At 37.1% G+C, this 17,123-nt stretch overlaps 1 protein-coding gene across 5 annotated transcripts in view; it reads right to left on the reverse strand.

The window, feature by feature from the left end:
• LOC113052972 (anion exchange protein 3-like) overlaps nt 1-17,123 on the reverse strand; it is a 69,299-nt gene that overhangs the window by 4,540 nt on the left and 47,636 nt on the right. For 2 of the 5 annotated variants that reach the window (XM_026217524.1, XM_026217529.1), the window contains 10 exons: nt 16,059-16,201; nt 14,251-14,431; nt 13,331-13,466; nt 7,866-8,049; nt 6,393-6,495; nt 6,013-6,197; nt 3,820-4,342; nt 3,015-3,163; nt 2,670-2,864; nt 1,047-1,244 (listed from right to left, as the gene is read on the reverse strand). In XM_026217524.1, the coding sequence (XP_026073309.1) occupies nt 1,047-1,244; nt 2,670-2,864; nt 3,015-3,163; nt 3,820-4,342; nt 6,013-6,197; nt 6,393-6,495; nt 7,866-8,049; nt 13,331-13,466; nt 14,251-14,431; nt 16,059-16,201 (1,997 nt within the window). The remainder of the gene's footprint in view (nt 1-1,046; nt 1,245-2,669; nt 2,865-3,014; nt 3,164-3,819; nt 4,343-6,012; nt 6,198-6,392; nt 6,496-7,865; nt 8,050-13,330; nt 13,467-14,250; nt 14,432-16,058; nt 16,202-17,123) is intronic. The other 3 variants (XM_026217528.1, XM_026217527.1, XM_026217525.1) reach the window with 3 other exon arrangements.

Raw genomic sequence — 17,123 nt, forward strand, 5'->3', positions numbered from 1 at the left:
CATGAAAATCTTTAATCCATAAACATATTTTTACATTATTGTAGAATCTCCAAATTATTGTAGAAACAACATAAAGACTGTATATATATTTTTATTGTTGTTTAATGGCAACTTTTTTTTAGTACCAAGTTAAAAAGTTAAGTAATTACGCAGAATACTATGTACTTAAATTCTGTGCAGGAAGGCAACTATTACAGTCACTAACAAGACTGATGCCTATATTAAATCGTTTTTTTTTTTTACATCAATTTCTGTGGATAAAATAAGTAAATAAAGCAATTTAACAACGGTAAAATTTGTGCCATCATTTTAACATTTAATACGCTTATTCTGTTACTAGGGCTGTGAGATACTGAAGAAAATTGCAATATGCAATACCTTTTTAAATAATGTGATAATGTGATAATGTGATTTAAGTGCGTGAAATCAATTTAAATTATATTTAAATACAGTATATTTAAAGACTGAAAATTATATATCCAATTTATATGTTCAAAAATCTTTTGTGCAACTTGATAATATATAGTTATATCCACCTAAAAGGTAAACAAAAACACCTGAAACTAGGGGTGGACGATTAGTCATTTTTGTTATTTTAATTTCTGTTTGTTATTAAAAATAAGAACTACAAACAATAGGACTAATACTATAAAACAAAGATACAAACGAAACAAACAGTGCTTTAAATCTTTTAGGTACCTACATTATATATATTTAACAATAGCATCCAATTAAGAAACTGCATAATCAAATCTACAACTAAAACCCTGCATAGTCTTCACATGAATTCATTATATTTTGATTCATAATAAAGCTACAAAGGTTATTTCAGTCTATTCTCTGTTATATGCATCGACCTAAAACTGTCCTTGCGATATGTACATTTGCGATATTTCGATAATTTCATTATATCATGCAGCCCTAACTGTTACAGAGTATTAAAAATATTTGAATTTAAGTAAATTTAGCATAAAGCCATTATACGTAATAAATGTCACACAAAATGAGCACAGCTGATCATAGGATGCATGCACTGCACTACATACCTTTCCACCAAGGAATCTGCTGTTACGAAATTTTCGCAGAAAGAAAGCCACAAAGAAGGTTCCTATCATGAGCACTAAGGACAGCAGGGCTGTGTTGGGCTGGTTGAGGATGGCTTCCCTAATCACACTATTCCCCTGAGGGTCAGGCAGTACAAAAGCCGAAGGGTAGCTCTTCATCAGAGGGTGCTCTTGAAACACCTGAGGAAAATTAACAAAACAATTTGTATAAAACTCATTTGGATTCAAGCATCTGCTAAATAAAATGTAAAAAATGATCATGTTTTTTCACACCTTGCTATAAATACAAAGTTCTGTCATGAAACTCTAGATGGTGCAGTCTTAATCTGCTAGTAATCACATTGTTATCTACACGATGCACCTTCTACCTTCCCCAGTTCCACCTGTATCTGGAACAAATCATTTCATGTATGTTTTATGTGCAGCAGCACTATTCTTACTTACTCACAGTAGCATGTCTGTGGATGTATTGGCAGTATCAAGTCTCGGTGCGTGCTCTGCCGCAGTAGCATAGCAGATTTATTCTGCCAAGAACATTACCATTGCCACAAAAAAATTACCATTTTAGAGAGTTGCCATGACAGAACTGTAAAAACTTTAAATAGCTCTCAATGATTGTGTCTTGCTGTCTACATAGGAAGCATTTTAACAGAAATTCAAACTCTTAAGTGACTGATTTGGAGCACTCTTCATCATCAGAAACACTGTGCATCATACAAATAGCAATCCTTTTAAAATTGCAAGGTTAGACTCAACTTGCAGTTGCATGCTGCTAAAAGGCTGCTAAAAATAATCTAATGCCGAGTTCACACTGAACGATTTTAGCCCGATTTTTCACTCAGTTTTTCTTTTTCTCCTTGTAGCTGTAAATCCGCTCACAGACAATTTGCGGGCTATATTATATATAGGAAATAATGCGAAAAGGATTAGTGAATTTTAACTAGATTTATGTTTTTAAAATAGTTTTTAAGATTATTTAAAAAATGAAGTAAATTAGTTATAATAACAGTTACAATATAATTACCTTATTTTTAATACACAACACAAAAATGTTGGGATAACAGTCTATTTTAATCAGAATCATGTTTTTAAATTAGTCCATTTTAGTTCGATTTATGTTTTTAAATTACAATTTTGTTGAAACTTTTAGATAATCATAACATTATTCATGTTTTACATTGGTCTCATTCACATCAGAAGACGTTTTGTTGCAGTGCATTATGGGTTTGCCTTCTTAGTGCATACAACGGAGACACACTCCTTTTAAAACAGCCTATTTTGTAATATACCTGCCTACAATTGTCATTTGTATATTGTCATTCACTATCTACTTATTTGTATTTTTTATTCTTTTATTATGTGTTTTATGTTCTGTCGCTGTCATTCTGTTGTACTGCGGAGCTTCTGTCACGAAAACAAATTCCTCGTATGTGTAAACATACCTGGCAATAAAGCTCATTCTGATTCTGATTCTGATTCTGATTCTACACATCTGACATACCTTAAATACACCTTTGACATCTTAAAATGCTGTCTAGCTAGGCAGCTTACTAGGTCTTAGAGTAGAGCTTGCACCTGCTGGTTTTGGTGACTTTAATTCTGTACCTTAATTAGTTTAGAGAAGGTTTCAAAGATGAAAATAAGAGAGATGAGAAACGCAAAGATCTCTTGGGTGAATGGAGAGATGTAGCGCACGAGGAAGCTTCCCTCAGCTGCCACGATCACTAGGACAATGAAGATGAGCCAGAACCCGATCCACACTCGGCCCGTGAGATATTCGAAGCCCTGCGCCTGGCAGAACTGATAATGAGAAAGAACAAAGAAGGAGCAGCAGGAAAGGCAGCAGATAGAACAGAGAGGAACGGGACAACAGAAAGGCAGACTAATGTTAATGTTATCAAATGACCTCCTTTTCTTTATAATGGTTGAAACATAAAGACAAAAAAGCACCTTATAAAAAGCCTCCTCAAAGACCAAAAGTGGTCCAGAGAAGCCAATTATGAGCAAAGGCTGTCCTGCTAGCAGGGAGAACAGCACTCCCACTGTCGCCGTGGAGATGATGAGCTCAGAGACTCCCATCATGCCTTGTGTTTTCTCACCTAAAGAAACAGGAATATGGTATAATAGTATGAATTTCTGTCACCTAAATAAAATTAATGCTTGCTTTGGTAAATCATAATTATGACATATGTCAAAAATAGGCATAAAAAATCAGCATTATGACATATTAAGTCATAATTATGAGATTTAAAAAAATATGACACTGAAATTATTATTTTTTTGACAATTTCATAATTATTACCTCTTTATATCATAAAATAAGACAAATAATTAAGAACAAAATAAAACTATGAATTACATAGATATATGTAAGTAAAAATAAGAATAAATAGAAAAAAATGTGATAGAAAAATAGAAAAAATTCCAAATTGTAATTGAAAAGGGACAATAGATTGTGACTCCAAAATTATGGGAAAAAAAGAAATTTCTGTCTTATAAATATAAGATAAAAATCATGATGAACTTTCTATGTGAAATAAAATTATAATAATAAAATCATAATAACGAGATAAAAAGTAACATTGGCATGCCAGGTCATTTTTATGATATAACAAGCTACGTTATAATTATGACTCTTTTCATCTCATAATTTCAACTTTTTGTCTTTTTGTGTTTTTGGGCTTCTATATTAAAAGACTCCACTGTCAAAGATAAAACATAAGTCGAGGGACAAGAGTCTCATTGTCTCACTTGCCTAATAAACCTCCGAAGGTGATAGTGGGTGAAAGAGCAGCAAAGTAAATAAAAATGACAGCAGCAAAACATTGTGTGTCCATGGCATCCTTCAGGTCACTTATGTAGCGTGGATAACGGCGGCGGATATCATGGATCAGACCTCCAAAGGGAATACCAGAGCGCTTGAGAGGGTCAACATCAAACTGATCCTCCTCCTCCTGCTCATCCGTACTCACATCTACAACATAAACAGAACAGGTCAACATTACCAGAACAGACAAACTTGAACATGTTATAACAAATTCAGTAAGTGTTCCACCTTTGGTCTCCTGCTCAGCTCCCGTCACAGTACTGCCGCATTTTTTAAGCTCCCTCTCCCTTCTCTTACGAAGCATCTGCTTCTGGAAGGAGGCCACGGTCTTCAGCAGGTCTTTTCCCTCAACGTCTGATGGTGGAATTACAATACTGCAGTCTAAGAACTCATTGATGCCATTAAGCAGGTCCTGTCGATCATCGGCGAAGTATGCGACTTCGTGGAAGTTCTGTGGAAGGTCAGGAAAATCAGTGAACCTGAGTGGATTAAAAGTCACAAGGACATTAATCATTTTAAAGGGATAGTTCACCCAAAAATTTTAATTACCCCATGACTTACTCACCCTCAAGCCATTTTATGTGTGCATGACTTTCTTCTTTCAGACAAATACAACTGAAGTTATATTAAAAAATACCCTGACCCTTCCAAGCTTTATAATGGCAGTGAACGGTGGTTGAGATTTTGAAATAAAATAAAGTGCATCCATCCATCATAAAAAGATCTCTACATGGCTCCAGTGGATTAATCCTTCTGAAGTGAACTGATACATTTGTGTAAAATCCAGCTTATAAACCATAATTTCTAGCTTCTGTCAATAAATGAGTGATCATGAGAGACATTGGCATTCTACTGGATGACATAGATGTAGTGTAAGCCCATTTTGGACACTTTTTATGATGGATGGATGCACTTTATTTTGCTTCAGAATCTCAACAGCCATTCACTGCCATTATAAAAATTGGAAGAGTTTTTTAGCATTGTCATCAAATTTGTAGAATGGGGTTGAAAATCATACACTTCTTTTATAATTTTATGAGGCTTGGTCTAAAGATCATCTGACAAAAAAGAAAAAAAGTAATTTTGACAATATGGGATAAAGTATGTGGAAAAAAGGGCTTTCAATAAAATGCAATATGGCGGAGAGTCCATAAGTTGAAACTTGGTAAAAAATGTAATAATTTAACTTAGTATTGAGAAATATGAGTAAACCAGAATAATAATTTTGGGCCAAAGCTCTAATTAAATTTTTATTAACCTGATTTAAAGAATCTAAATCTAATCTTGATCTAAAGGTCATCTGTCCCAGCTTTAGAGAAAATACCAATAGAAAAAAAAAAAATCAAAAATGGCGGAAAGTTAATAAGGCAAGACTTGACAAATGGGTTATCGTTTGACTGACTCAAGGAATATGAGTTAATAATGTAATTTTTGGCCAAGGCATTTGGATTTAATTTGTATGTCATGAAACATGAACTTAGCACTCTTAAGGCATGATGGCAATGATACTATAATAGTTTTTCCCCCAATTTGCCTAGGCCCAGGGCACTCATTTCTGTTCATAGAGAGCTCAATTAACTGGTTTAGGTGTGTTTGATGAATTCTGCAGGAAGGTAGATATACAGGAACATGAATAATCACCTCTGGCCCAGGTATCACACAGATATATCCTACATTCTCAATTGCCAGTCCCACCACAATTCATTACAGGTTTACAGGGCGATGGGGGGAGAAAATCAATTCTGAGATTGTGTGGCTTGGTCTCGAAATCAGCTTGAGCATTTTATAAACTTTTTTCTACTTATGCTAAGTTACTTTAATATGAAATAATTTAAAAGGTAGAAATTGTGAGTGGAAAATATTTTTAAAACATTTATCAAGTAAATAATGAACAAATGGAAAAGTCATGGGGTCTTGAATATTGTTGTTGTTAATGGCCGGTTTTGGACTCAAAAGTTGAGAACCATTGCATTACAAGACTTCAGATACTGACCCAAAAATTTCCAGAAAAGGCTGAACAGCAAAAAATTATGGGATATATTTGGTCTCAACACATCTTTAGTGTTTAGCCCTAAAAACTTGCAAAATGGTTATACATATTGCATGTATATGAAGATGTACCTTATCAGACATGAGGGTGGAGAAGGAGCGTCCAATCTCGTGATAGTCCATGTTGATCTGTGTGGGGCCCAGCAGCACAAAGATGAACCGAACCGGGACGGGGACTTCCAGAACGGACTCCAGCAGCACAGCTTCGTTCAGCCGGACAAAGGCCATCGTGGGCTTCTCTAGGAACTCCACACATCCTATAAACACATTTATTGTGGTTGAAAAATCAAACCACACAAACAGGGAACCAGTGACAGAAATCAAACACAACAGAAAGCATTCATCTTTACTTAGCTGACTGAGGCATTATTGGAAAACTCTGGTATGATGACTCAACATCTTCTCTGGACCTGAAAACAACCAACACTTGAACGAAACGCTGCTTTGCTTACCCACTAAGACCACAGTGGCCTCGGCATCCTTGGGAATCTTTGCCAGGAGTTTCATAGATCTGGCGGCAGCGTGTCCCTCAGCTGGGACAGGGTGGATGCTTTTCTTTTGTTGACAGAAGAAAATAGTTAGTGTCATTTGAACGTCACACATCAGCCTCGAGCTGTGGAAGATAGTGCATGCATTGCTGCCCTCGCTCCAATTGTTTATTGTTCCATATGATGGTTTCGTTCATCCGTTTGATTGACGGAGGTGTAAGTATGTTTTGTGAATTTTAATGAAACACTGGGTCTGTTTTGTATCACTAAGCGCAAATCTTAATCTACAGATCCAGGTGACAAAGTGGAACAGCAAATGGTAAAACACTTCAATTTAACACAATACGTCTACACTTTTTATATGGGCTGTTTCAAATGTGCCAACATTTTTAGCCATGGGGAACATTCATAGTTTCACAGCTAATGTATCAAAAGTTTAACTGCAAGCACATGTAAACTCACTATTACTTTTAATCCTACACATGTGGTAGAGCAGCTTACATGATCCAAGCATTAGTGGTGCTGCTAACCAGGCCCAGAATGAATGTGCAGATGCATTTTCATGGAAAAAAAAAAGATCTTCTTGCTTGCTTAGTATTTTGTTATATTTTACAGTACACATATCTCAATCAAGATACAACAGAGCAAAATGATTGTCATTTTGTAAGATACATCTAGACAAGTCTTGTATAAAATAAATAAAATAAGTTTATTTTTCTTACCCAACTCTTAGATGTTTTCTTGTAAGCAAAATATTATATATATATATATATATATATATATATATAGCATTTTTTTTTTAGAAAACAAGACTTAATATCTTATGAAAATTTGCTCCTAACCTAAATGTATTTTAAGAAAGCCATTTTATGCACTTTCACTGATTTTAGCTGAAATCCTGTGAGATTCTGTAGAATGTATTTAAACAGGGTAAAATGTGTTAAATGCAGTGCTACACTCTAATTGCTATCTGAGAGCATAATCAAATTAGCAAAACTATTTAAGAAAGAAAGTGACAAACATTACAATTCTTTCAGGAGAGTTCTGATTTTGTGTGGGCCTTAAAGTCTTAGGTTGGTTAAAACTCATTAAGATAGTTTAACAAGCTGATGATCAGTTGGTTTTGTTGGCCAGTCAAGCTGACAAGCATTTAAACCTCTCTAAAATGATCAAAACCAACCATCCTGACCAGATTTATGGTCAAATAGGACCAGCAAGTAGGCTAGTCTAAGTTATTTTTTTTCTCAGTAGGGCTGCTAATAACCCACCAAACATTTACATCCCATCTCTTAGGTGCAGGAATCCAGAGTAATCCACCGTGAAGGGACCAAGTGCTACCACAAAAGTCAAAGAAGGGGTCCCCTTCGGCCCAACAAACTTGGTGGTAATTATACTGCGTCCTTTCTAAAACATGCACACAAGAAGCAAGCAACTCACAAATAATGTCACAAACACCTCTTTGTCATGTTCTGCCGCTTTGCTGTCGTGCATCTCCTCGTGCTCCTGGGATACCAAGGGCAGGCTGGTGTCGTGAACATGATTGTGGTTGTGACGAAAGCCACCCAGACTGTTGACAGAGTGGTTCCGATGGAAAAGGCCTTCTTTCTCATCATTGGGGTGACTGCACAAGAGAAAGTATTTTGATAAAACTAGTGAGCAAATTCTCATGTAAGAATGCAAAATAAACCCATATAAAAAAAATAATATATATATATATATATATATATATATATATATATATATATATATATATATATATATATATATATATATATATATATATATATATATATAATTTTTTCAGTACTTTTGTCTGCCAACATTTTTAAAACAAGATAAATGTAATAGTGTGAAAAAAAAGTGTGCTAATGGGCTGAGAAATTAATCAACATCAAGACGTTCTCTGAAAAAAAATCTCACTTGTTTTCCTCTCAAGTAAATTTATCTTGTTTTATGGATGCTAACATGTTTTCGGGTTTGGGGGTGGGGGTGATAATGAAAGTCCTTATTTTTGCAACAGAGTAGTTTAGCCAAAGGTTAATATTCTTATTATTTATTCATCCTCATCCTCTGTTTATAATGAGAGCATGAGTTAATATGGATCATATGACAAGAAGGTGAATAAATAACAAAATTTGATGTTATGACTTCTTTAATCTGTCAAGCTATTCGAGTCTATTTGTTCTCTGTGAGACAAATATCCCTGCTCTTGTGTTTATCTAGCTCCATGGGTACAGCAATTTCCTTGCTTATCAATGTCCAAAAAGGCTGTTTTCAATCTTCGCTTGAAATATTTGCAAAATAAACACAAAACCCAACATGTCAGGATATCAGAATCCAAACTGGAAACCCAAACCACATTCCCTATTTGCTCAAAGAAACACGTGCCAAAGCAATCAGTAAAATATGCTAAAGACAACAGAAAAGCAACATTTGTCTAGATAACATCAGGGAATATTTAAACAGAATACGAATTCTAAAAATCGACCACAGAGGGAGTCCAATGAATTAATACATGTCTTTATTGTTTTTCACGAAAGGCTAATTTTGGTTTGCTCTGGGTGCTCCTATGCATCCAGAAAAAAGTGAAGAATAAAGAGTGACTGCCGAGCTTTATTACACACGTTACCGCAGCTGTGTCCAGTGGTTGGCTTCGACACACTCATTAAGCTTCATTTGAGATCACTGAAAAGTTGTGTGACACTGAATTATGTTTGAATACGATTCCAAAAACTTGAGTAACTAATGACCCAACTTAGAGCACCTAGGTGTAATTTTTTTCTACATTACAAAGACATCTTTTTTGACTAATTTGACAGGTTTTTCCATTAACAACTGCATCAGAGATGATGGGAAATGCTGTAGAGATCTTTTTTTTTTTTTTTTTTACTTCATCATTTTTAACTGTCTGTATGTTTTATAGCCTGGCACAGTGAATATCTCTAGCGGACCACACATATGCATCTCTGAGCTGTTTTTAAACTTTTATTTGCAGTCTATGAAAAAAGAGATGCCTAAAATTGTTATATATATATATATATATAATAATAAGTAAAAATTTAAGTTTGTTTGTTTTAGCCTAGGAACATGAATAAATGTTAAAAACTCCAAAATACATATTGATTTTGAATCAAACATATACAGCTGTCCCAAGAATTATATTTTCAGCCAAACCTAAAAAAAAAAAGTATACATGTGTTTGCAAATGCATCATACACACTGTTCAAAAGACTGGAGCAGTCATGTTTTCGCAGCCTTTACTTCAGTCTTCAGTGTCTAATTCTGCAGAAATCATTCCTTATATGCTGATTTGCTTAAGAAACGTGTTGAACAATTTTAATGAAAATTGTGATGCATTTTTTTGATGAATAGAAAGTTCAAAAGAACAGGATTTATTTGAAATAAACATTTTGTAACATTATAAATGTCTTTATAGTCTCTTTTGATTTAATGCATCCTAGCGGAATAAATTTGTTTTATTTGGAAAAAGCTTAAAATCTGAATGATGACATATAACAAAATACGAAAATATATAGAAATACAAAATATATATACAATATATATATTCTACTTTGTATGTATCTACTTTGTATGTATCTTCTACTTTGTATGTATCTAATACAATGACATTCACACATTTTTTTTTAAGTATGGCTTGAGTGCCTAACTTTCTGGAATCACTGTATGAATATATATATATATATATATATATATATATATATATATATATATATATATATATATATATATATATATATATATATATATATCATTAACGGTTTGAAGCAGTACCTTTTCTAACCACATTTGTGTGTGTGTGTATATATATATATATATATATATATATATATATATATATATATATATATATATATATATATATATATATACACAAATGTGGTTAGAAAGGTACTGCTTCAAACCATTAATGAAGCCCAGATTTCTGTAGCGGAGTCCATGCAATATTACATTTGTTAGCACTCAGGTAGAGTACGGTTAGCGAGTAGCGAGATCCAGTGGCTGAGCAGAACTTAATAAAGAAAACACATGGCACTTCACAATCCTTCAAAGAAAGGAGTCCTGTCTGAGCCATACTAAATACTGCATTTACACACCATTAACTAAAAATAGTTGAAGGGATAATTTCCCTAAAGTTGAAAACTCACCCTCACATAATTCTGACCCTGCATTATATGTTTTTACAATTCTTCACAACGACAGACAGACATCGACCGCATCACTGCAGAAGCTGCACCTATCCGCCTGTCAATCTCCCACTCCATCCTTCCCTCACTCGTGAACAAGACCCTAAGATACTTGAACTCCTCAACTTGAGGCAGGAGCTCTACACCAACCTAAAGGGGACATTCCACCCTTTTCCGGCTGAGAACTATGGCCTCGGACTCCCAGTGCATGCTGTAGGTCCTGGCCCGATGAAGCCAACATGACAACATCATCTGCAAAAAGCAGAGACAAAATCACGTGGACACAAACCGAAAACCCCCCGGCCCCTGGCTACGCCTAGAAATCCTGTCCATTAAAGTAATGAACAGGACCGGTGATAAAGGGCAGCCCTGCTGGATTCCAACATGCACCGGGAACAAGTCTGACTTACAGCCGGCAATGCGAACCAAGCTCCTTGTCCGGTCATACAGGGACCAGACAGCCCTTAACAGAGGGCCCCGTACCCATACTCCCAGAGCACCCCCCACAGGAGACTGCGAGGGAAACGGTCGAATGACTTCTCCAGATCCACAAAACACATGTGGACTGGTTGGGCAAACTCCCATGAACCCTCCAGCACCCTGGTGAAGATATAAAGTTAGTCCAGTGCTCCACGACTGGGACAAAAAAAACACATTGTTCCTCCTGAATCCAAGGTTTGACTATCGGCCGAATTCTTTTCTCCAGTACCCTGGCATAGACTTTCCAAGGAAGGCTGAGAAGTGTGATCCCCCATGGTTGGAACACAGCCTTTGGTCTCCTTTCTTGAAAAGAGGGACCACCACTCCATTCTGCCATTCCAGAGGCACTGTCCCCGACCGCCACGCGATGCTGCAGAGACGTGTCAGCCAAGACAGCCTCACAACATCCAGGAACTTGAGGTACTCAGGGCCGATCTCATCCACCCCTGCTGCCTTGCCTCCAAGAAGCTTCTTAATTACCTTGGTGACATCAGCTTCTGCTTCCTCAACAGAAGGCATGTCGGTGGGGTTGAGGAAATCCTCAAAGTATTCCTTTCACGGTCCAACGATATCCCCAGTTGAGGTCAACAGTTGCCCACATCCTGCTCTCTGACAGGGGGCTCAGCCAAATGTTCCCAACAGACCCTCACAATACGTTTGGTCCACCGAGTCTGTCCAGCTTCCTCTCCCGCCATCTGATCCAACTCACCACCAGGTGGTGATCAGTTGACAGCTCCGCCCCTCTCTTTACCCGAGTGTCCTGAATTCAATTATGAACTGCCTTTAACTGCCAATTTGCATTATTGACACACTGTTTTCCTAATGAATGTTGTTCAGTTGCTTTGACACAATCTATTTTGTTTAAAGCACTATATAAATAAAGGTGACTTGACTTAACTTGACTTGCCCAAGACATACTGCTGGATGTCAGAGGAAACGACCACAAAGTCGATCATTGACCTCCTGCCTAGGGTGTCCTGGTGCCACATGCACTGACGGACATGCCCTTATGCTTGAACATGGTGTTCATTGTGGACAAACTGTGACTTGCAAAGAAATCCAATAACAGAACACCACTCAGGTTCAGATGGGGGGGGGGCATTCCTCCCAATCACACCCCTCCAGGTGTCACTGTCGCTGCCCACATGAGCGTTGAAGTCCCCCAGCAGAACAACAGAGTCCCGGGTCGGAGCACTTTCCAGCACAACTCCCAGAGACCATAAGCAGGCCGGGTACTCTACACTGCCATTTGGCCTGTAAGCACAAATGACAGTAAGAGTCCTTTCCCCAACTCGAAGGGTCAGGGAAGCTACCCTTTCATTCACTAGGGTAAACTGCAAAACATGGCTAATAAGCTGGGGAACTATGAGCAACCCCACACCAGCCTGCCACCTCTCGCCGTGGGCAACTCCAGAGTAGTAGAGAGTCCAGCCACTCTCAAGGGGGGTGATTCCAGAATCCAAGCTGTGCATGGAGGTGAGCCCGACTATCTCCAGTCGGTACCTCTCAACCTCCCGCACAAGCTCAGGCTCCTTCCCCGCCAGGGAGGTGACATTCCACATCCCTGAAGCCAGTTTCCATGTCCAGAGATCAGGTTGTTCAAGCAACCTATAAGGGACAATAATTAATAATAATAAAAATAAGACTCCCCTCAAATCTCACTCATATTAATTTTCGATTTTTTAAAAAAGAGAGATACTCTTGGTTCTTGCATGCCAGTCATGGCATAGCAAGTCTGAAAAACTAGACTGCAAATTATATTTGAGTGCTATGGAAATTTTTGATCAAGTCATCTGGACTAGTTTTATGGTACATTTCAGAGGAAAAACAAATCACTTGCATGGCATAGAGCACCCCAGACATTCTGCTCAACACCTCCTTTTGTGTTGAACACAAGAAAGAAAATATTTAAAGGCTGAAACAACATGGGTAAACAATGAATAAACAATGCTCTGGTGAACTTTTCTTTTAAACACTCTTTGATGTAACCAATACCTGATGTCTCTGCAGCTGCAATAGCAACATATCATTAAAAACTCCAGTGGCCATCGGCCTGGTGTGGTGTCATATGAAGTCTATTCGTTATATAATCACACCACTTCATTTAGCAGGAAATCAATTCAGGCAGCTGTGACAAATGACATTGGCATCAAGGCCCACAGCAGAGAAGATCGATATGATCTTTGTTTGGAGTTTTGATTTCTGACCTCCACTAACCTGTGTTTGAGCAGCAGGGCTCGCAGTACGTTGGCTCGGTCTTCGGCTCTGATCTGGTCTGAGATTATCATGGTTTCCACCAGCAAGTGGGCGATGCCAGGAAGTGTGGTTTGATCCAGATCTAGCATTATGGCACCTGGGTAACAGAACATCGTGTTTGAGATACTGAAATATATGCGATATATAGTAGTATAGTGTTCCAATTCTTTAGTTTTTAACTGAAGTGTTACATAATGTGAAGCTGTTTTTTGCACTGATACCAGACTTATTCCTTCATTTGTTACGAATAATCTTCTGGTTATATAAATAACTGTTTGGTCCTTCAAGTTATAAATAAAAGGAGAAAATAATCAAAGTAGCTTGCATTTGTAAAGTATTTAATTCATCATATTATTACATAGGCATTGCACCACATAGTTGTACAATGTATAAACCATTTTCAATCAAATGTTCAACAGAAACAACTTAATCATGACATATACTATTAAACTACTCGTATTATGATCATACAGCCTACTTCTACATGACCACAATACTTTTTTCTTGTTTTTAGGAGACCTCATGTTAGTCTATCACTGCCGTCCATGAAAGATGTCGTTTGTCAGGGTTGTCATGTTAGCTCCTCAACCACAGGAACTGAAACTTACCAAAACATTCTCACTGATGTGTTTGGACTGAATATTTCTATCATGCTTTTTCAAATCTAATGCACTGTTTACCTTGTTATCCTTGCAATGAAAATCATCAATTTTTCATGGTCAAAAAGTGGTTATGCCCAAAAGGGTTTCATTCATTTATCTATTTCAAGTGCCCAGTTGAATTCTGTCAGTTATACGGCACTGGTTTGTCAATCGCGTGGATGTTAGGATTGGACCGGGATCACAGGCTCTGAGTGGGCTGGCAGAGAGGTGGACTCTTACCATGTGTGATGGTCCTGCGGAGCTCCAGCAGGCTACGGAAGGACAGCGAGGCCACATGTGGTTTACCCCAGCGATCTGTCTCCTCCTCCACATCTTCCTCAAACTTGATCCAACGTGCCGTCTCTTTCCAGCGCATCTCCTGGTTCTTATCCACTATTAGCTCATTGAGCTCCACAAAGACCTACAGAGAACACAGTGTCAAATGCACATCATAAAGAACTTTTAATGAATCCTAACTGAAGTTACTTCGAGGCAATTCATTAAACTTGATGGCCATCATGGAAACGCTCCCCGGGAGCTAATTTCAGGGAAATAGGCAAACAAGTACTGCTCTGTTTGGAAGGGGAGCAAGACTGAAATATTTTTGCGAACAAAGTATGACAGCGATATCATAAATCTTCTTTCGTTTTAGCATTTTCCATTCTAAAGTAAAAACACAGGTGATGGATCTATCAAAATGACTGAAAACCTTTCAAGACAGACCTACCGTGAGCACCGAGGTTGTTACGGGGATGATTTACGCTTCAGCTGAAGCCACAAGTCAGCGAGATTTCAAACCATTTCAGTTTCATAAAACAAAAGTTTTATGAAGGTTTCATTACCAAATTCTCAGTGTTGAGAGCTATGCAACCAACAATCCTAAAAAGATGACAACCAATCAGAAAGGTACCATGGAAATCAGCACAAATCCTTTACTAATCCTTTAGATGGAGGAATATAAAACCAGAGCGACGACAGTGACGGAGGAGAGAGAACCAAGCCTGGACTTTATTTTGTGTTTGCTTTTTGTTTGTGCGCAACAGTCATCCGCAAGGGGCTGTTGCGCTGTTTTGTGTTTATTTTGATTATTACAGTTTCAGTTGAATGTCCGCCGGTTCCTGCCTCCTTCTTCCCGATGATTACGAAGGTTGTATTGTTACAATATTGTAATGAAAATTTGCAATGGGAGAGTAGATTATTACCTTTCCTTTATCTGAAGAAAACTTATCTTTATCTAAATAGCCTTTTCTCTGAATCATAAATTTATGTTGATTCCTCTCTGCTGATTGTTTTAATTGAATAATAATTTACTGAAGAAACTCTTAAAATACCCATAAAGGGGAAAAAAATGCTTCTGGAACCAAGGTGCTTGAAAATCATTCACTGATTCGCTCTATGGGTGACTTTGACACATATTTTACGCACATAGAGGAGCCCTGAAATACTAATACTAAAAGTGAGAGTAATTCTCCTCACACTGGTTGATTCAGAGCCATACGAATAGCACAGACTCCGGTATTGATGACCTTATGCAATTAATCCAGCTGATTTAGAGGCAATGCTTTCACCCATTTATTGAAGCCCACTGGATGAAACGGATCAACAGATATCAGCAAAGGAAAGATCACTGAATCAAGGGTCTCTCCTGCTCCTCCACATCGATTGTCTCAATTAACACTACCTCATTATCATTATCAGTGTCAGTCTGGGGAGGACAGAGGCTTTACTTACAGCTTCCTCTTTAGGAACAAGACAGAATCTCAAAATCAATACACGTTTTTGGCAAGTTACTACATCATTGTGAGAGTCTGCCACCCTATTATTTTAATAATAATCTTTCCACACTGTTTTATTATCGATGAATCTGCTCATAAATGACATGTAAATACAAAACAAACTATTTTTGGTCAGTTTACATTTTAGCCAGACAATCTTTTGTCTAAGTGAGCGAGAATAAGTTATAATGTGGAGCACACTGTACGTCTGGCCGTATGAAACTAGGTCTCATTTTTATTTTCTCTGTGCGGTTTAGGAAGCTCAGCTCTCACCTCATGAGTTTTCTTGTCCATCCTCTTCCTAATCTTCAGGCTGGACAGAGGAGGTGAGCTATTGCTGGTTCGTGGTATTTGACAGCGTGATGATTTCTTGACGAGGTGACGCCTAACCCCAGGATTGTCCTCAAAACGGTGACCTTAAATCAAAAATAAAGAGAAAAGGTTAGGTAAATACAAAAAAAAGAACTCTCAGTTTTGTAAGAGAAGCTACAGATGCAGAGGGGGGAAAATAAGTTAACCCTTGAATTTACCACGGTTTTGTGCATATACTGATCACAACAAAACACAGACACAGTATGCTTTAACAAACAACACACAAACATACGTTTTCACATCTTTTTTAACATACTCTGTAAACATTCACAACAGGTTTATATATTACACTATTCGAGGCTAAGCATATCCCATAATTCAGTTAAATTAAGTTGGAAATCAAATGAAATATGATAGTATATGTAAAGTGCTGTACATTGTTTTTGGTTCAGAGATGAGGGTAAAACTTCTTTAGTAATCCATCATTACTAAATTGTGTTGCCTGTTTAATAATTACAAATAATGATATTAATAATAATAAAGGAAAACTTGGCATAGCCACTGAGTTCCATAGTGATCAGACTGGAGGTAATGGACAGAGCTGTAATGCATTATAAAAACACACTCAGCATTGCCTGATCCATGCCTGGAAAAAGAGACTTTCATTTAAGTACTGTTCAACATTACAGAACATTAAGAACTTGGATAAGGCTGAAGAGTGTTAAGAAATTTCCATAAGCCTTGATATTCATCAGTCGATTGTGAAACAAATTGTCTACATGATCAATTTATACAGAACCACATGGTAAATTCAAGGGTTAACACAGTTTTTACTCAGTGTAGAAATGAAATTGCATACAGTTGTGTGATTAAGAATAAAAGTGGGCCTAGAAAAACAAGAGAATCAGCGGCCTTCTCAGCTGAGCACAACTCAGAGGCATATTTTGGATGCTAGGCCCTTCCAGAAAAATTGCATTGATTTAATATTGTATCATTTTAGCCCACAAACCAAGGTTTTTATTGAAT

The sequence above is a fragment of the Carassius auratus genome, chromosome 34, assembly GCF_003368295.1.
Source record: "Carassius auratus strain Wakin chromosome 34, ASM336829v1, whole genome shotgun sequence".
In the NCBI taxonomy this organism is placed as follows: Eukaryota; Metazoa; Chordata; class Actinopteri; order Cypriniformes; family Cyprinidae; genus Carassius; species Carassius auratus.